Source organism: Siphateles boraxobius, unplaced genomic scaffold (assembly GCF_051911475.1).
Source record: "Siphateles boraxobius isolate OS27281-9 unplaced genomic scaffold, OSU_SipBor_1 7, whole genome shotgun sequence".
Classification (NCBI taxonomy): domain Eukaryota; kingdom Metazoa; phylum Chordata; class Actinopteri; order Cypriniformes; family Leuciscidae; genus Siphateles; species Siphateles boraxobius.
The window spans coordinates 29,865,592-29,886,631 of NW_027509197.1; the positions used below are offsets into that span (position 1 = coordinate 29,865,592).

Sequence of the window (21,040 nt, forward strand, 5' to 3'; positions counted from 1 at the left end):
CACGGTGGAGCAGACCGAGGAATGGCTAAAGAAGATCGACAAGTCAAGTCTCCCTGGTAAATTCAAGACCTGGCTGTACCAGTATGGTCTCCTGCCCAGGCTCCATTGTCTCTTCACAATCTATGAGTTCCCCATGACGGCTGTGGAGGGCATTGAGAGGAAGACAAACAAGCATCTGCGAAGGTGGTTGGGGATTCACCCAAGTTTTTACTAAGTGGGCCTCTACATTCGGTCTGGGCAACTGCAACTTCCCCTCTCCTCCGTCGTAGAGGAGTTTAAGGTGGCAAAGTGTAGAGTCCTACTTAGCCTCAGAGACTCTAAAGACGACATGGTGAGGCAGGTAGGCGTCACAACCAGATCTAGAGGCAAATGGGCTGCTAGTACAGCTGTAGAGCAGGCCGTGAGTGCTCTGAGGCTGCAAGACATCCTTGGAAGCCCTTGTGTCGGACGGAGAGGACTCGGCTCTGCACATTTCCAACAATGGAGAAGCGCAGGTATAAAGACCAGGCAGGAGATGGTTCAGGCTGAGGTGCGGGCCCGTGAGGAGGAAAGGCGGATGGCAAGGGCAGTGGAACAAGGATCTCAGGGTGCATGGACAAAATGGGAAATTCCCAAGCGCAAGATCTCCTGGCAAGAGCTGTGGTGGCTGGAGCCCTACCGAATTTCCTTCCTCCTGCGATCTGTCTATGACAGCCTTCCTTCACCAGCACATTTACACGTATGGGGGCTGAGGGAAGATCCTAACGTCAAGCTGTGTGGGCAAAAGGGAACACTGGCACATATACTGTCAGGGTGTAAAACAGCTCTCACCCAAGGTTGTTATAGGTGGTGTCATGACAAGGTGTTACTGTCCCTTGCTGACATATTGGAGCGGGAGAGATGCAGGAAGAGGCCTGCCTGTACGGGCTTGAAAAGGGTGATCACCTTCGTCAAGGAGGGAGCAGGGCCGCTTTCAAACAAATCATCAAAGCCCAATCTCCTTCAAAACGCCAGGTCCTGGGAGATGAGGGTGGACGTGGGGAAAAGGCTGCAATTCCCGGAGGTGGTGGTCACAGCCCTCTGTCCAGACATTGTCTTGTGGTCAACAGAGTGCAAGAAAATAATTCTGGTTGTGCTGACGGTGCCTTGGGAGGAGGGATGTGACGTTGCTCATGAGAGGAAGGCCTTGAAGTACCAGTCCCTTCTTCAGGACTGCAAGGAACAGGGATGTAAGGTATGGCTGTTCCCTGTGGAGGTCGGCTGTAGAGGTTTCCCCGCCAAATCAATCTAGCGGTTACTATCAGCTCTGGGCCTGGACGAAAAGATTAAAAAACAAGCAGCTCGTCGGATGGGGGAGGAGGCAGAACGTGCCTCCTGCTGGATATGGAATAGCGGGAGGAGGAAAGCTGGAAGCCTGGAGCAGATGGGCAGTGACCTGGCCATCACTGCCGGCCCGCCAACTGGAGGGTGTTGTGGTTGAGGGCCGAAACACCCAGTGAAGGTTGTGTACCACCTGATGACAACTGCTCCTGGTGGAAGGCTACATTTACCCACAAGGTAACTGAAGAATGCACCCACTAGGTGTATGTTGCAAGCATGATATATATTTTGGGGAGGGGATCGGGGGAAACTACATGTAAAACAAAGAATCATGATTCAAATTAATTTTCATACTGTTTCAATGTCTTCCTATACAGAAATGTAATATATGTCAATATAAGTAAATTACATATATAATGTCAGTGCCCATGTGTGTCTGCTGCCTATATGAGAATATGCAAAATTCATATATATAAAACACATAGACATATATGAAACATATATTTCAAAATATAGCAAAAATGGCCGTTTTCATGTAAGTGCCATATATTTTCCCGTATATGCACGTAAATGTTAAATATATGTAAGACGCATATATGTACTTATTTCAGTATCACATGCATGTATGTTTACATACATTTATTAAATATGTGGGAAACAAATATGTATGTCACATATTTATACATAATGTTGTCATTAAATGTGAGAAACCAATACTATAGCCTACTGTAGGCTAATATAAGCAGATATATGGTATTATATATGGATGAACTCAAATATTTTCTTCACAAGTTTGGACACATAAATGTTCATATATGTTGCAGGCATATATTGTGTTCTCAGATAAGTCAAATATATGTAGCCTATAGATATATGTCATGCTATTTAAAATATAAGTACATATATGGCCATATTTTAAATTTTTGTATGGGTTAAACAATGTCAAATTTAACGTTTGGATTTAAAATCAAAATTACTTAGCCATTTTTGATTTTGTAGCACACAGAAACTGCGGATCAGTAGCGCACTGCAAACGCAGCATATGTGAAAGGACAATAGCGCGTGCTGCTCCTGTACCGTATACGCACCGCAACACGCACTGCACACAGAGTATGTGTGAAACGGGCGTCACGCCCTACACCACTGTAGATATTTAGTGGCTGTAGATATTTCATTTTGTTAAAAAGACAGGCACTTAGAGCAAATATACGCTCCGTTATCAGAAATGTAAAGAAAGAAGGAATTTTTTTCTTCCACTCACTTGGGCCCCATAATGCCCATTGGATCATCCGGCCCTGGGTGCCCCCCATTGGCTGGTGCCCCAGGGCACTCGCCCAATCCCGTCTATGGATAATCCGGCCCTGACGCTGCAATATTTTCAAACCTGTTTGATTTTGTAATGGTCACCAGCTGGAGTGCCCTTGAGAGCCACCAGAGGGCACTCCACATCAGACTATTGTCATTCCCTCACAAACTACATCTCCCATAACTCACTGCCCAGACTCTTCATCCATTATCACATTCACCTGTGTTTTATTACCTTGTCAGTCTCAGCCTATTTAAACCATGTACACTAATTTATTCCCTGTGAAATCTTGTTTAGTGTTCAACTGTAATTCCGAGCATTATCCCTGGTTTCATGTCTCTTGGTTTTGGATTACTATTTTGCCTGTGTTCCCTGCCTTGCATTTGACCTTGCCTACACTTTGGATTACGTCTTTGGATTACCTTGTTCAATAAATACTGCACTTGTATCCTTAACGTTCTTGTCTCGGAGCAGTCTGTAACAGATATAATCGCCACGTGATATTGTAGTGTGAGCGATGAAACAACATGGTAAACTGCTCTAATGATATCATGCACCTTAATATACATGAATGCAAAGTGACAATTTGATCATAATTGTTTTATAAATAAACTAACAAGAAATATATTTTTAAAATGTAAATTAGTGGTCTTTGCAATATAGCTACTTAACATTATTATACATTTTATTTACCTGAACAGACATGGACAGCCAGTCCACGTGTATTTCTGCCCAATTTTCATTTTTTGTCTCATCTTTTCTCTGCACATATGACTTGGACTGTAAGCATGATTGGCTCTCTAATGTCTTACGTGAATTTGTGTGAGAATTTTTTTTTCGTTGTTGTTCTGCTTGGCCAAAGATCTTGTTTGTGCATCTTATCAGTGGTGTGTAATATGAGCACTGTTAAGACAAGATGAGGACAGACAACAAGAAAACTTGTTGTGTAGTGTGAGCACCATGTTACTTCATGTAATCTCATAGTTATGTAGTGAGCTTGCCCTTAGATGGATGTCTCCATACCTTTCAGGGAGTACATGAATAGAATCAGTTTTTCTCTGATGAGGCATTTCTGCTGGAATTTGTGTGTGTTGGCATATGGGCTTCACCAATCTCCCGTATCTCTAGTCGTTCTTCTTTCTTCAGCCTTTTATCAGTTTGGGTCACATTCACACTCACCGGACACTTTCTTAGGTACACCTGTTCAACTGCTCGTTAACATAAATATCTGATCAGCCAGTCACATGGCAGCAACTCAATGCATTTAGGCATGTACAGATGGTCAAGACAATCTGCTTAAGTTTAAACTGAGAAAGAATGGTGATTTAAATGAATATGAATGTGGCATGATTTTTGGTGTCAGATGGGCTGGTCTGAGTGTTTCAGAAACTGCTGATCTACTGGGATTTACATACATAACCATCTGGTCAGAAAAAGAGAAAATATCCAGTGAGCGGCAGGTCTGTGGGTGAAAATGCCTTGTTGATGCCAGACGTCAGAGGAGAATGGCAAACTGGTTTGAGCTGATAGAAAGCTAACAGTAACTCTTATAACCACTCGTTACAACCGAGTTCTGCAGAAGAGCATCTCTAAACATGTCAACCTTGATGCAGACGGCCTACAGCGGCAGAAGACACCGGTTGCCTCTTCTGTCAGATAAGAACAGGAAACTGAGGCTACAATTCGCACGTCCTCACTAAAATTGCACAATAGAAGATTGGAAAAACATTGCTGGTCTGATGAGTCTTGATTTCTGCTGCAGCATTCAGATGGAAGGGTCAGAATTTGGTGTAAACAACATGAAAGTATGGATCCATCCTGCCTTTTATCAACGGTTCAGGCTGGTGGTGCTGCTGTGGGGGATACAGCATGTTTTATATATATATATATATATATATATATATATAATATTTTATTTTTTCCATGCTGCTTACCACACATTGCAAAGTTTCTGGATGCAAAATAATAGACCTGCCACTTTTTCTATATAATGTGATACTTTGTTCCCTTTTCAAATCGTTAATTTGGTGACTTTTTAAATTTAAATTGAGTGATAAGTTAAAGGGTCATTCCACCGGTGGAGACATGAATATGTATTGAAAGTGGGTCATATATGTAGTAGAATAGTATCATAAATTTCTAATTTAGGACCTTCTTGGCCGATAAAAGGCAGAAAATGACTTTTAGTGCTTGTGGATTGTAGACAACAATCCCCATAGTGCATTGCAATGCTCAGCTCCGCAGACCACTCCCACTACAGTAGCTAGCTTAACTGCAAGATATTTGTGCAATGAACCTGCCACGTTAGCGTGTTAACAAAATGAAAATAAACTTACTTTACAGAAAGACGACCATTTGACCCTGTAGGCTTTGGCTGACGTTGCCAGTTGAACTTAGGTATTCTAAAGTAGGTCTCCAGGACGCCGCTATCCATATGGGGTGCGAAACTCGGGTGAGCAACAACACATACGTCCGTGTCATCCTCCTATTCCGTAGCACCGCTGGAATTCTCGGCAGCAGACAAACCTTTGTTCTGTGTCCATTGGGGCACAGTGAGAGCACAGGCACCACCAATCTGCCCCAGTGAGAGCCATTGGGGGCTCCTCGTCCGCGGCAGGCAGATCGTCTGCATCGGCTGTGGTGGTAGCAGCTTCAGCCGCCTCCGGTTCCTCCATAGCCCTCAGCTGCTCGTCGCTATACTGTGGCTCATAAAGGTAGCCACGAACATCCGTTTCGACCATAACTTCGTCAAAATCCAGATCCTCCATAATGCATCTGCCTGTATATTCAGTACCTTCGTCCATATTTTCAAAAAGTTTCTCCCGGTGAAATCAAACGCACTGGCACTGATCTGATAGGTCTGTTAGCGTATTAGGTCCAACCCCCTATGGGCGGGTTTGAAAGGGTGGGAACTAGTGCTTGTAGTCTTCACAGAAATCCCCCCCTTTTACACTTCCTCCTACAATGACGTAAAATGACGATTTTTGCGTCATTGTAGGAGGAAGTGAAAAAGGTAAATAGAGGATTTCTCTCGTCTCAGGGGAAAATGAAAGAGTGTTGCACGACCATTCAATAGTATGACTGGATTTCTAATAATGGAAATCTTGAGGCAAATGCGTGGAGTGACCCTTTAATATTACAAACTGTTTCTTTGCATTTATTTTTGATTTTTTTGTCAGTTCTGGGCTCGCAGTTCACATGGGTATAGGGTACTTTGTACGTGTGGATGACCGTGTTCGTCCGCCACAACTGAAGGAAAAACCCTGAATGTAATTTTGACAGTTTTAAAGATTTCTGTTTTTCTGTCAAAGAGACCAATGGCCAGATTTACTTAACTGGGCAAACTACCATGAGAGCGCAATTCCAAAAAAGCTCCGATGGGAGTGGAAAGTTCAGCGTGTGATCTACTTGCGATGTGCAAATTAAAGAACGCTGCCGGATCATCTCCATAGATCTTTCTGTCAGATACTCCCATTTATGGTGTTCTGTTAGTCCATCTTTATTTTTTGCTCTAGATTAGGTTTGGTGCAGTACACATCTCTCTGCAGGTTGGTGTTCGTTACATATAAGCGAGGGACAGTGTGTATTTTACAGCTCTTGTGATGGTAACAATATCAGACCACTTCAGCCAGGATGAAAACTCAGCAACCCACTCCAACACAGAAAAGATAGACATGGGCATCATCTGTCAAACTGAAAATTGACGTTATTTTTCCTGACATCTGTAAGACATTTTATGTAATATGTTGTAAGATAATATGATGCATTAAGTAATACCACCTTCATAATTATTGTCCTTTTAAAGGATTTAATGTTTTGACTGGAGGATAAAATACAATGGATACAACAACATGGATGCATGTTTTGCATACAAAGGATATAACAATACATAATGAAATAAACTTCAGTGTTTTTCAACGACTTTTAAATATATTCAGAGTAAAATCCGATATGTTACCCAGATTTCTGTTTTCAGCAAGCATAAAGCAAGATCACAGACAGATTTTGATGGTGGTAACAGAGTTAATTGTTTATTTTTAGGGAGTCTGAGATGGAATATAATTTAGGCAGGCTTCATGAACTTTGAATGTGTCCTTACCTCATTGACTATGCATTGTAATTTTCTGTAATAAGTAATCGACATGTCAAAGATTCTGTAGATAGATTATAACATTCCTTTAATGGCATATACAGTAGTTGCTGATGTTGGAGTAAAAGAAGTGCTGTATTAGATGCTGGATGACTGTATTGCAGTTATAAAGAGAATACTAGTGGATTATGGGATTAGTCGATATGTTCTTATGGGACATAACTATTTGGTTAATGAACCTTCAAGGCATCTGTTGGCTTTGAGCACAGTCTTTTGATTAGGAGATCAAAGCACATTTTGCTTTTGCAATTTTAATGCTTCTCAGTAAAGTGCCATTCTGTTTTTGACAGACTCTTCCATCTCCCTTAACGTGGGGTTTATATCTAAATATTCCTTGAAGATCCATCTATTCTTATGTCGGTTTGCAGTAGTTTCCTGCAGTTCAAGTAAAATAAAAGACTATTTATGTTGTGTAAGCTCAGATTTGATGTAGTTCTCTTGGAGAAATAAAAAGAGTACTTAGTACTTACTAACAATTCATGTGAATAATAAAGCTAATAGCTAGATGATCTGTTCTTGGAAGAAGTTGATGATAAATGTTATCATGCATATTTTTGTAAATTCTGAGGATAGTTTGTGAAATCACTATTATTGATCCATTCTCCCTTTCTCTTTCTCATTCCCAGTAATAGATTACAGTATAATCACTTGACCAAGATGTCAGTATAATCACTTGACCAAGATGTCATAGTTCTGACTGTGAGGTTGTCAGGTTCAGTAATTTGCCTTTGATCTGGTCTTGTTCAGATCTGCACATGTTCAGTCGACTGTATTTCTCAGCTTTTACAAACACTGTGAAGTCTGCATCAGACCCGTTTACTGCACTCTTACAGGACTTGGTTTCATAAGTGTCACATCTGCCTTGTCGCCTGTTTGTGATAATGTATGAAGCGTCTAAAAGGAATTTAACTTGTTATTCGTGATTTCGTGTTCCTCACAATGCAAACTGTGAACTGCCTTTTTCTGTGCCTTGTCACGGAATATTAATGTGGAATTCCTAGTATTTTACTTGTATCATTTATAATTTTATAGATTTGTTTAGGGTTGGTAAGATTTATAGATGTTTTTAAAAGAAGTCTCTTGTGCTCTGCTCACCAAGGCTGCATTTATTTGATCAAAAATACAACAAAAAACTGTAATATTGTGAACAGTAATACACTCAATATTAGTACATTTTTAAATAACTGTTGAAATCATGAGAAATCATTCTAATAGGCTGATTTGGTGCTCAAGAAAAATTTCTTATTAATGAAAACTGTTGTGTTGCTTAATATTTGTGGAAATGTCATTATTATTTGAAGAATAGAAAGAGAATAGAACAGCATTTATTTGAAAAAGAATGTATTTTCTGTCACTTTTAATGCATTTAACATGTCCTTGCTGAATAAAAGTATTGATTTCTTTTGAACATTAGTGTATGATAATTACAGTACTGTATTTTTTAATCAAAAGGTCTGTTTTTTTAATTCTGTGGTGGAAGAAATATTGCAGTGATACACCACGAAGTTCTCATTTATCTAACCCTTTTATCCTACCCATTATTTAAACTCCCTCCCTATCCCGTGAAGACATTCATGCTTACCACATTCTCCTTGATAATGTGTCATTTCGCTATTACCGCTGCCTCTATTTTTAAGGCTATCTGTACTGTTAAGGTTTTTCCAACTCTTAATCATGAGATATTAGTAAAGCTATCAGCTTCTGCTTGATGCACTGCAATGAAAAGTTATTTAAAATAAAACATTTCAAATACAGGCTAAACCTATTTAGATAAATTAATAAAATTACTGTGTGCATTGTGTAATACATGTGTCAGTATTGCAAAGCAAGAGCAAAGTAAGGGGTTCCTTTGTTTACTGGATTTGTGGGAATGGCAATACATTGATAGGTATTCACATGTGTGTGCAGGGTTCCGCCGATTCTTACACTAGCAGACCGTCTGACTCAGATGTCTCTCTGGACGAGGAGCAGGGCGGGAGGCAGGAGAAAGAACAGCAGGCCACCGTTCAGCTGGAGAGGGCAAAGGTCAGACTGTCTTAGTCAGAGATATATCTGTATTTATGCATTTTTTTATTTTTGAACGATCTAAATTGTTAAGGGGTCCTGTTATTCTTTTTTACATTTTCAGCTTTCTTTAGTGTGCAATGTTGAAAATATGAAAAAGGTCTGCAAAGTTACAAAGTCCACTCCAAAGGGAGTTATTCTATATATCAGTAAGAACTGTTTCTGAGACGCCTCAATTGTAGTCTTAATTTTTCTTCCAGGAACATTCACGTCACAATATCCCTCATATATTCAAATATCTGTCTTTTGTTTAAGATAATAAATGGTACTGCAGGCCCTCCGTTAAAAAGGTTTATTTCACTGAGCTCAGAAATTGCAACTAGAGTCACTCGATCCACTGTCCGGGGCGAGTGTAGGATTCCTCAGTGTAAAACAGCATTCGGCAGCTCAGCTTTCTCATGTGTGGCCATCAGACAATGGAATCAGTTGCCAACGGAGCTGACCACATGTGTACATTTTAGCACTTTTTCAGACCGGGCCAAAAAATGGCTTCTTTTAAAACAAACATGCTTGCATAATGTATTGTAATTGACGTGTATGTGAGAGGGTATTTGTAAATGAATGTTGAAGAATGAATGAAGGGTGTGACTCTTTTTCTTCTTCTTTTATTGTGTTTTTTTGTGCTGTTTTTGAGAGGAATGATTTTATTAATATGTGTATCTGTTGACATCAGCCTGCCCAGGGACTACAGGTGAAAATTAGCACAAGTGCTATAACCTGGTAAAATGCATCTCTCCTCTTAAGGTTAATGTATATTTTGCATTGTCCCTGTTTAAAAATAAATAAAGGAAAAAAAAAAAAAAAAAAAATTTTTTTAAATAATTCCCATCCAAAAAAAGGGGCAAGGCCTGGTTGAGTTGCGTAAGTTGTGTGTTGACTAAGTTGGGTGTCGGTTCTGACTAATCGCAACACACTGGTCCAGCCGACCAATCGGAGCATATTGTGCCTTTCGGACGTAGGGGCTTTATTGAGGCAGGAGCAGAGCATTTCTGACAGACTGGGAAGAGAAGCTACATTATAAAATATGTGAAAAATGTTGTTGTTCTTTACATTCATGAAAACCTATTCTAGCAGACTCCAAAAACAAAATCAACACTTTGAAAAAGGACATAATATGTCATCTTTAAAATGTTTTCTGATGCAATTAGTTTCTGTTATCTGGTTGCTGGAGAGCCAAATTTGTAGTGATTAAAACAGCACTGCTATGCCATTCATCACTATGTGCTTCACTGTATATCTATCTCAGGCCAAGGCAGTGGCCTTCGCTGTGAGAACAAACGTCAACTACTGTGGTGCCCTAGATGAGGATGTCCCTGTCGCTGGCACTGCCATTTCCTTTGATCCAAAGGACTTCCTTCACATCAAGGAGGTGACGAAGGCATTTATATAATGAGAGCCTGTATAGCTGTCTTCACATGTCAGAAAGTTTATAAATGGACTTTATATACATTCCTTTGTCCTCTCTGTATTTACACAGAAGTACAACAACGACTGGTGGATTGGGCGACTGGTGAAGGAAGGTTGTGATATCGGTTTCATCCCCAGTCCCTTAAAACTGGAGAACATTCGCTTACAGCAGGAGCAAAAAAGGGGCCGCTTCCACGGGTAAGACTGGAGAACATGAGAGTAATGAGTGTTACACCAAGCCTTGGTGAGTACACCAACCAAGGTGAAGTATGTAGTTTCTGCATCATTATTAGCACCTAGCGGAAATTATAAAAATAAAGCAGATTTTCAAATAACCTTGCAAACACCTCTTTCGTGTCACACCTCCCCCAACTCAAACATCACGAACAGCTCTTGAGGTGCAAAGATATGCATTATTGTCAGGGTTTTGGGTAAGGGATGAGGCGAGGACTCAAGATGAGTTATGGGCTTTATTTAACAATAAAAATAAAACAAAAACAAATAAAACTCCCCCGTGGGGGAAAACATGACTGGCATCTGGACTGGGCATGGAAGGGCAGGAACAGAAGAGGGACTCAGGAAACACATTACAAGAAGAGCGGGGTCAAGACAATAGACAGGAGAGCACAGGCACATAGAAACAAACATGACAAAAATAAGAGCACATTGCTTGTGAACTCAATCACAAGCTATGTGCTCAAACACAACAGGACACGAACGCGCAATCAATCCACAGTCAATCGACTGTGTCCACACAAAACATGACAACATGACACGAACGTGCTAAACTGAACACAACACACACGGACAGAAGAGGGTACGGCCCGAGCGAACTCAAAACAGCATGCTGAATCTCCGAACCCTGATTCCAAAGCGAAACCAAACCAGACCAAAGTGGCGGGATCCGAACACCACGCTCTACACACAAAACAACTCACACAGACAGAAGAGATTTCCATTGTGTAATTCCAAAAGCCAAATTACAAGTATTACAAATACCCTTTGTACCTCCTCATTGTTCGATGCAGCGCTGTTCTATTTAGAACACAAGATTTGTATTCATGGGCCAACTAGTTTTGGAATTGGTGCAATGTCCTTTCATATACTCGTAGATATTTATTTAAAGAAATGACACATAATGTCATCCCTTTGAATGAGATGCTGCATTCTCTTTAAATAGCAGTGATCAGCAGTGTTGAGTCACGCTGGAGTTATACCTAACCAATCTCTCTGATAGTGTTTGAAGGACAAAGCAATTTATACTTCATTGCTGTTCTTTCCTTAACAAGGGGGGGGGGGGGATTGTGTTTCTAAAATAAGGATCAAATAATAATAATTTACTTGCATTAAATATAACAGATGAAATGTTTACATTTATAGCGTACACTATTCTAGCTGCTAACATCTTTATCTTGATACAGACTGGCAAAAATGTACCCAAAATTAGATTAAAAATGCAAAACTTGATTTGATCTTATTGCCACAAAATTTCAAACAATTAGATTAAAATTAAAAACAAACTTACTCTTCATTTCTGAGATAGCTGGACTCCAATTAGACATGCAATGTGATGAGCTCACATTTTTGTTTTAAAAACTATTATAAAAAAGTAGGTATAGTTGGTATAATATACAATATAATAGCAGTATATCATATATTATGTATGATAGGGACCTAAGCGTTCACAAGAAGGATCACACCAAGATGTAAACACAGAAGCGATGTTCGGTGTCTACAGTCTAAAAACTAGAACTGCTAGGTACTAAAAACAGTTCCCTCGTCAGCAATTCACTTCACTCACCAGCACTACAATAACCGTGTTTAAATTTACTCTAAAACCACAATCTGTCCACTAGTCTCTTGCTACTAATGACAGCCATCTTAAATACACATCTTTTCTCTTACTAATTGGAACATATAATGTTTTTAACGTTAACCCTTGCCTCATCATATGATAAATACATAAATAAATAAGATGATTAAGAACAAGAGTTAAAACCAACATAAATACAATAAAAAGGATGGATAAAGCCAAAACATACATTTGCAAAAACATTTTCATAAATTAGCTAAAATGAGCGCTCCCCTAGGTTCGTGCTTTCTTTAAGGCCACGCCCACTCAGATAAAACAAGGAATATAAACCAACGAACCCCATGTAAATGTTAAAATATGCAACAGTACGAACACAATAAAAACAGTGATGGAAGACAACTTCAAGCTCTCTTGAAGACATCACATAAAGTCTGTTAGTATTCCATTCTGATAACTTGAGTCGTAACGTAAGTCTGACCTTAATTAACTCTTTTCTTTACTCCGCGCCCACAGAAAGTCCAGTGGAAACTCCACCTCCAGTCTGGGTGAAATGGTGTCAGGCAGCTTCAAGCCCAACCCTGCTTCTGCAGGTCAGCTTCAGTCTTTACCCTTACTAAAGGGTTCCAGAGCACTTAAGATTTACTTGTTTTTTTTAGCAATTTCCAGATAAGTTATGGAATGAATGGATTTTTTTACAATAGCAGTGATTATGGAACATTTATTAAATGCTAGACATTGCAATATGTTTGATTCTTTTTTTATTATTATTATTATTTTAAATAGTAGATGTACATCTGATTTTGATGTACAGTATTTGTTTTTGTGTCTGATTTAAATTTCCTCTTTTCCACCATCCCAGGTAAACAGAAACAAAAAGTGGTGAGTTCATTGTATTTCATTTGTCAATTCTATAAATTCTGTAAAATGGCCCTATTATTATTACAGACTGCTGTTTCGAGCCATTGCAGGGTTTTTCATGTAGTATCAATATGGGGTTATTATAGTGCAAATAAACAGAATATTAATTTGTGTCTAAATTACTGTTTATATTGCAGGCCGAGCACATTCCTCCATACGATGTGGTCCCTTCCATGAGGCCGGTGGTCTTAGTTGGCCCATCACTTAAGGGATATGAGGTAGGTCTCCCCCAATCCCTATGGTGTGTGCGTGTGTATATTTAGACATGGTAACCAAGGCACCACTTCTTAAGCAGCAAGCGAGAGGGGATGTCGGTTTGTCACTGAATAGCAGTCATCATCTCCAAGCAAAGTTGCCAAGGCAACAACCTTCTGGGTACAACATGCCAGTCTCAAAAATGGAGCATGGTTTGAAATTAGAAACAGAAAAAAAAACAACCGCCATCCCAGAAATCAGTGTGACAAGTGTGTTAGCATGAACCATCTCAATATTAGAGATGAGATCTCAAGGCATGCAAGGCTTGAAGCGTATATCATGATTGATCTGTGAATGCTAAACGGCTGTTTGCTCATTTAACTTCTTTATGCAAGCATATACTGTATGTCATCTGCTCCTTCACAAACATTATTTAAGACAGACTGCACATTTTTATTGTTTCCTGGCTAGATGCTGTTGAAGTACACTAGATGATTCCCATTGTTTCTTAACTCTTTTTTAAAAAGCATTGTTGTTTTGTTTTTTTAAGTTGCCAGCCATCGCCATCATTTTTTATAATTTCCCAGAATATTTTTTTATATTAATATCTGAACATGCTATATATCAAAAGAAAGAATAGCCTCTGCTTTTAAACAAGAAACCCCAGTTTTATTCTAGCTTTATGCATTCTTTTTTATCACCACTTGAATGTGGGTAAGTTTCATTAAAAAAGCAACATTTTGAGCAAAAGGATGAGACAAATTGCGCTTTTGTCAAAGACTACGTCTGGATTAGATTCACGATGATCAAAATATTGATGGAGTAGATCGAGTCCATCGACACCTCAAAGCTTCACTGTCCTATAGCTCGTCCTGGATCGACATTTCATTCAGTAACATTAGGCAGTTTTGATGTATATGCTGTTTAATGTTGATGATCGCATTATTTTACATATGCAACTGCTGACATATGATACTGTTTTTTTCTGCTTCTTCTTCACCTGTGTTTTGATCTGGAGATTCTGTACTCTTTCAGAAGATGTGTCATAGCACTCCCTAGCGTATATATAATAGTGAAAACATGGAAAGCCGGAATTTTTTGTCAATGGCTGGGAAAGAGTCAATAAATCTTTCAAATAAAAATATCCTTTTTTGTTCCTTGTGTTTACTCTCCTATCCTCATGGGTTTGAACACAGGTGACAGATATGATGCAGAAAGCACTATTTGACTTCCTGAAACACAGGTTTGAAGGCAGGTGAGGGTCAACCTTTATGGATTTTGAATACCTTTCTTGTCAATGTGATAATTTCACCATATTTATTTCCTAATTATAGGATATCAATCACAAGAGTAACCGCAGATATCTCTTTAGCCAAGAGATCTGTGCTGAATAACCCTAGTAAGAGAGCCATCATTGAGAGATCCAACACCAGATCCAACCTGGGTATGTAAGCTCCTTTTTAATTGCCATTGAGCATTTAACTAACATAAGTTAGTTAAATGGGATATTTCACCAAAAATGAAAATTCAGTCATCTTTACTCACCATCATGTTGTTCCAAACCTGACTTTCTTCTCCGGACCGAAACACAAAATAACATAAATCAAAAAAGGGGGGACTCCAAGGCTCTCTTAATTGAAAAAGTTAAAAAGCCTTTATTATAATGGCTTGGTCAAATTACCATCTAAAAAACTCCAACGCGTTTCGGCTAAATGCCTTCTTCTGGGAGTTAAAAAACTTTTTAAGTTGACCAAGCCATTATAATAAAGGCTTTATAACTTTTTCAATTGAGAGTGCCTTGGAGTCCTCCCTTTTTTGATTTTTGGTATTTAGTTTCCCATCCAAAGAGCACCTCTATTTTAACCAAACTTTTGAGTCCAGGAAGCGCTCCTCTACCCCTTTCTTTTTCCACAAAAGAACATATTTTGAAGAATGTTGGTAACCGAACACTTATGTTTCCTATTGACGACCATTGCAATTTTTGTCCATACAATGGAAATCAATGGGAACCTAAACTATTTGGTTACCATCATTCTTCAAAATATGTTATTTTGTGTTTCAGAGAAGAAAGAGAGTGAGTGACTTCAATCCATTTTTGGGTGGCGTATCCCTTTGATTAAATATTTCCTACTAGTAAATCAGCATGTTCCCTAAATATATGTTCGAAGTACTTTTTGCAAACATTCCCATTAAGTAATGAAAATGTTTTTTTCTGAAAGTTCTCTGAATGTTTAAAACGTTTTTAAATGTTGTTGTTGTTGTTTTGTTTTTTGGTTATGTGAATGTTAAGGAAACATTCAATTTGATTATTTTTGCATAAATAATGGAAAGGTTACTTTTGGATGTTCTCTGAACATTCTGAAACATTTTTAAAAAACATTAGGCGACCGTCCAATTAAAAGGTTTCAGGAAAAAAAAACGTTCCGTTAGCTTGGTTTTTGTGAATTTTTCCTCTTTCTGACAGCGGAGGTTCAGAGTGAGATTGAGCGAATCTTTGAATTGGCAAGATCCCTTCAGCTGGTTGTGCTGGATGCCGACACGATCAACCATCCAGCCCAGCTCATCAAGACTTCTTTAGCTCCCATTATTGTCCATGTCAAAGTGTCTTCTCCCAAGGTAAACAAAAAAAAAGTTGTTAATAAAATAATGTTTTTTTTACCATCCCCTTTGCATTTCTTTAACACAGATTTGAAAGAAGTATTAACAGTATCTGTTAGTTGAAGGATGTTATTGTCTCTATCTTCAACAGTAATATTGTGTGTGTGCTTGCAGGTATTGCAACGACTAATCAAATCACGTGGGAAGTCTCAAAGCAAGCATTTAAATGTACAACTGGTGGCGGCAGACAAATTAGCTCAGTGTCCTCCAGTGAGTATCCAGAGTAATCTGAACATAGTCCGATTCTTCTCTGTTGAAGACAGTGTTCACAACCCATTTTACTTTCATAATCTGACATGCACTACTCTACTTTCTATTTTAATATATTTTTAAAATGTAATTTATTCCTGTAATCCGAAGCTGAATTTTCAGCATCATTACACCTGTTTTCAGTGTCACATTCTGATTTGCTGCTCAAGAAACATTTCTTATTATTATAAATGTAGAAAACAGTTGTGCTGCTGATATTTTTGTGGAAACCATGATACATTTCTACAGGATTTTTTTATCAATAGAAAGTTCTTTAATTTAAAACAGAAATATTTTGTAACATTATACATGTCTTTGCTGTCACTTTTAATCATTTGAATGCATCCTTGCTAGGTATTCTTATATTAGATTTTTTTTTTTTTTATCTTTCTAACCACAAACTTTTGAATGTGTTTTTCTAAGTGAAACATTCATTTATTGGGACAAGATCTTGTTTTTTTATCTTTAATTGGGATTTCGTTGGGTTGTGAAAAGTGGACGCTATGTGCCAAAATGGAGGGAGGTGTTTGGATGGAAGACATTGAAAATGAAAGGGTGTGACATATCATAAAACATTGACTGCGTTGCTGTTGCTGCCCTATTCCAGGAAATGTTTGATGTCATTTTGGATGAGAACCAGCTTGAGGATGCATGTGAACATCTGGCTGAATTTCTGGAGGCCTACTGGCGCGCAACTCACACTTCCCTCAGCACTCCACTAAACCCTCTGCTGGGCCGCAACCTGGGCTCCACTGTGCTCTCACCGTACCCCACAGCCATCACAGGACTACAGGTGAGTGAAGGCTTGGGACTTAGCCAGAAAATTAGTTTTGAATATTTCAATATGCTAATTAGAACGTGTAGAAACAGCTGATATCGGTGACCTTTCAACAGAGTCAAAGAAATAAAAACAGCAATCACATCAGCGACAACTCCCCAATGGAGCGACACAGCTTGATGACTTCCGATGAGAACTACCACAACAACGAGCGGCAAAAGAAGAGTAATAACCGCCTGTCCTCCAGCTCCCAGCAAAGTCGAGACCACTACCCTCTTGTAGAGGAGGACTACCATGATCCCTATCAAGACGCATACAAACCTCACCGCAACCGGGGCTCCCCTGGGGGCTACAGTAACGACTCGCGGCATAGACTCTGAACATCCAAACTAGTACAGCGAGAGCTATGAGATATCTCTCATGTAATTGTGTTAGCTCTTTCTGAAAATGCAGTGCATTGCGTTCACTCCGGCACAGATTCCCATCTATGGGCCATCTTAACTAAAGGCAAAATCTAAGCACCTGGTCCATCTATCTAAGGCAGTTGTTTGCAACCATGAGAATCTTTTGTTACTGTAGGCAGTTGGGGGTGCTGATTGTTTCTGCAATTGTTGAGATAAGATGCTCTCCAGGAGGAGTGAGAACTATAGCACCATATGTTTCATCCAATTTCTACTAGTTGATACCTAAGCTCTGCATCTAATTGCTAACCAAAGCCCTGCACTGTCTATATTCGCAGGACTCTTTGTGGTGGCATGCTAATTTTCACCCTGACCTAGTGCCGGCATGCAGAAAAGCTCAGCGGTGCCAATAGCCAATCGGCACAGAGCCTTTTTGCACGATCTCAGTAGCCAATGGAACTGTCATGCATTTACTGGTCTGTTTCTTCCTGTCTAAGTATATTTTTGGTGGCCCAGAGTCAGAGAGCCTCAGGTCCAGAGCAGAAAGCTTCATAGGTGCCAAACTCTAAGAGGTTTCTTTTCCCCTGGTCTTATTTTCGTAGTGATGCTATCCACAGTCAGCGTCAACAGACACTTTTCAAGCAGAATACAAAATGTTGCAACAAATTGTCCTTTTTTATGCACACCATAATGCCTATAGCTCGCTCAGCGCTTTCCCCAGGCCTACATGTGAGATGCTGGCTGCGTCCGAAAGCTTAAAAATGCTGCCATCGGAGGACGCATTCCATGGTAGGAAGGCATCAAGGCAAGTCCGAATCTAATGCTAGCTTAATTTCCTGTTTCGTGAGATAGCTTCTGAAAAATCTGATTGATTTTTTAAGGCAGGCATTGTATCCTTCGCTGCCTTTGATATCGCACAATACTGTGCGTTCCATTCTGTGACAATTGAGCTAAAAAATAAAGATGGCATCTGAAAGTTGCGGTTGGTAGTCAGTTTGGGCGTAAATCTACACTTTTGACCAACTTTTTCAACTTCTGATGTCATTTCTAGCGAGATATCACTAATTGTAGCGATTCAATCTTTGCTTAGTTATCACCAAAGCTTGCTCTATTTTGCTGTAGATCATTAAACCGTTACGTTGTCTCAGAAGTCTGTCTGAAATCAGTTTTGTTAGGTACCTTCGTGTGCAAACGCTGCCTACAAAGTCATTGCCTGATTAGGCACGAGGCGTGACCTGAGCATGTTTTGTGAGATTCTCAGGAGTTTGGTTGAAGCTGCGTATTACATTCTATTTTCTGACTGAAATGGCACAATACTGTGTATCATAGAAATATGTGGTAGCTGAGTGGAGATCCATTCTGTCATTGAGTCATGATAAAGTTCCCCTGCCCTATTAAGCTTTATGAAACAGTCATTGACTATTATGACTATACTACTAATCTTGAACTATTTAGTGTGTGCCTGACCAATAGTATAGTCTCTGGTTGTTGTAGGAGGTATGGAGTATTAGAATTAAAATTAGACTTTAGACAGACTAAGATACAATGTACACGCTGTAAAAGAAAATGCATTATTTTGTCACGGGTTGGACTTGTAGCACGTATGGCGAGACATAGGAGTCATTTTTAAGAAATATGTAACACTCAGCAAACTAATGTAATCAATAAAATAGAACTGACAAAGTACTGAACTGAAAAGGGAGTAGGCTATATAGGCTACATCTCAAATATAACGATGCACAGGTGATAATAATATATAACCAAGGAAACAAACGAGGACATAATCAGTAACCAAGGAATCTGAAACTAAACAGTTCAGGAAAACAGGAACTAAAGGAAATGAACAAGAATATTAAAATAACCCTGCGTCCGAATATGCCTACTTCCATGCTATTTATAGACGAAAAACTGTATGTGATCCGAGTAGTATGTCCGAATTCATAGTATTCATAAAACAGTTGGCGAAAAGTACCTGGAGGACCTATTTTCATTTACATTTATTCATTTAGCTGACACTTTTATCCAAAGCGACTTACAATTGCTATATATTTCAGAGGTCGCACGCCTCTGGAGACACTAGGGGTTAAGTGTCTTGCTCAGGGACACATTGGTGTCTCACAGTGGATTCGGACCCGGGTCTCTCACACCAAAGGCATGCGTCTTATCCACTGCGCCATCACCACCCCATATTACTATTACTTCCGTAACTTACTATTACACCACCCTATTACTTCCTGCGAGATTCCGTAGTGCACGTTTGATGGACACTTTACTATCCCATGAGGCCACTGGACAGGATTTATGAATGGCAGTGAAGCGATGCAACTGACCCCATATGTCACATGACAATGACAAAATGGCGGATATAGTATGTCTGAATTTCATTCATACTACATAGAACATACCTTTTTACATACCGTTGCAAAGTAAGTTTCAAACCAAATGTAGTACCTAATATACAGTAGGCCTATGCGATTTCGCACGCAGCTTAAGAGTCCATAACACAAAACTCAGTGAGAAAGCTTTATCTGTAAAACATGTTTTTCTTTAATTATTTTCATTGGGTCTGTTTGCAATAAGCTGTTCACTTACTGTATTTCTACATTGTTATGTGATGTGCTCAGATGAACAAATCATGCATTCTGCCTTTGCATGTGCAAAACTACTTGGTTGTGCTGATGGTTTATGTAACTATGACTTTTGTTCGATTTTATTTTTCTTATTTGACAATTCTCCATCTCATTGTTATTTGTCTTTTTTTATTCATTGTGATAAATGGCTCCAGACAATGCTTCTATTTGATGTTAGAACAGTTATTTAAATGTTGTCTGGTTCTTGACATTTGCATTTTTCCTCGAACTCGTTTCTTGGTATTACAAATCACAACAGTTTTGCGACCTGACTTGATTACCTTAATTGTGTTGTGTTGTGTGTGCGTTTGTAATGCACAGAGAGAGAACAAAAGCAGTGTTGATACTAATCCTTCAGTGGCTTCATATAGTTGGTTTAATCATATCTGAGTGTTAATATTATATGTTTTACATGGTGTGGAAATGACTGGATTGACCCAGTTTCCATTCTGCTTTAAGTTCTACCTGAGAGCAGTTAGCCTATATGAAGAGGTAGCTTTGATAGTAATAAACTACTGGATTTGCTATGTGCAGAACCAGTAAGAAAGAAATTGTGTCTGTCAGTAGGCTATTTTCAGAATATACTGTATGTAGCATTAGATAACATTCAGTGAAAGTTTTTTAAAACATTTCCTACTGGAGTTAAGGGGCCAGTAGAAATCGATGTAGTTTGGGTAAAGTGTCCTTATTCTCTGATCACTGCCACCCCCATTTCCCCTGCCCACCTCCATTATACATGTGCAAAATTTCATAAACTGTTATAGAAAAAACACAATTCATTTGTCCTGTTTAAAGCAGGTTCAGTACCACTCTCTGAGTCATATAGAATGTGAGAATTCACACTAAAAATGGGTTTAATTGGGACCTTATTGGGCTACTGGGAACCAGTTGACTAACAATATTATTATGAAATTATTTATAGTTAAAATTACAGTTGACTGTTAAGTCGTGTGCTTAAAATAACAATCTAGACATTATTTACTTAGTCTCTTTATGAAACTTCTTTCTATTTGAGGACATTGTAAAATTAACTAATAGTTAATATATATTGTTGTTTCTAGATGTACATACATTTTGGGAGTTTTTGTTTTTGGTAAAAACTTGTTTTGTGTGTATATGCCATAATTACATCTCAAGGTCCTTTGGTCTACATTTTAAATTTAAATCATTTT

General features: G+C 39.0%; 1 protein-coding gene across 1 annotated transcript in view; it reads left to right on the top strand.

Moving 5' to 3' along the window:
• The window catches only part of cacnb4a (calcium channel, voltage-dependent, beta 4a subunit), a 34,945-nt gene extending 17,587 nt beyond the window's left edge, over window positions 1–17,358 (top strand). The window contains exons 3-14 of the mRNA XM_077216881.1: window positions 8,664–8,780; window positions 10,066–10,188; window positions 10,297–10,424; window positions 12,553–12,629; window positions 12,899–12,918; window positions 13,095–13,175; window positions 14,349–14,407; window positions 14,487–14,596; window positions 15,617–15,768; window positions 15,925–16,020; window positions 16,667–16,852; window positions 16,954–17,358. Coding sequence (XP_077072996.1) covers window positions 8,664–8,780; window positions 10,066–10,188; window positions 10,297–10,424; window positions 12,553–12,629; window positions 12,899–12,918; window positions 13,095–13,175; window positions 14,349–14,407; window positions 14,487–14,596; window positions 15,617–15,768; window positions 15,925–16,020; window positions 16,667–16,852; window positions 16,954–17,217 — 1,413 coding nt within the window. The 3' untranslated portion in view covers window positions 17,218–17,358. The remainder of the gene's footprint in view (window positions 1–8,663; window positions 8,781–10,065; window positions 10,189–10,296; window positions 10,425–12,552; window positions 12,630–12,898; window positions 12,919–13,094; window positions 13,176–14,348; window positions 14,408–14,486; window positions 14,597–15,616; window positions 15,769–15,924; window positions 16,021–16,666; window positions 16,853–16,953) is intronic.
• The last annotated feature ends 3,682 nt before the right edge of the window (window positions 17,359–21,040 follow it).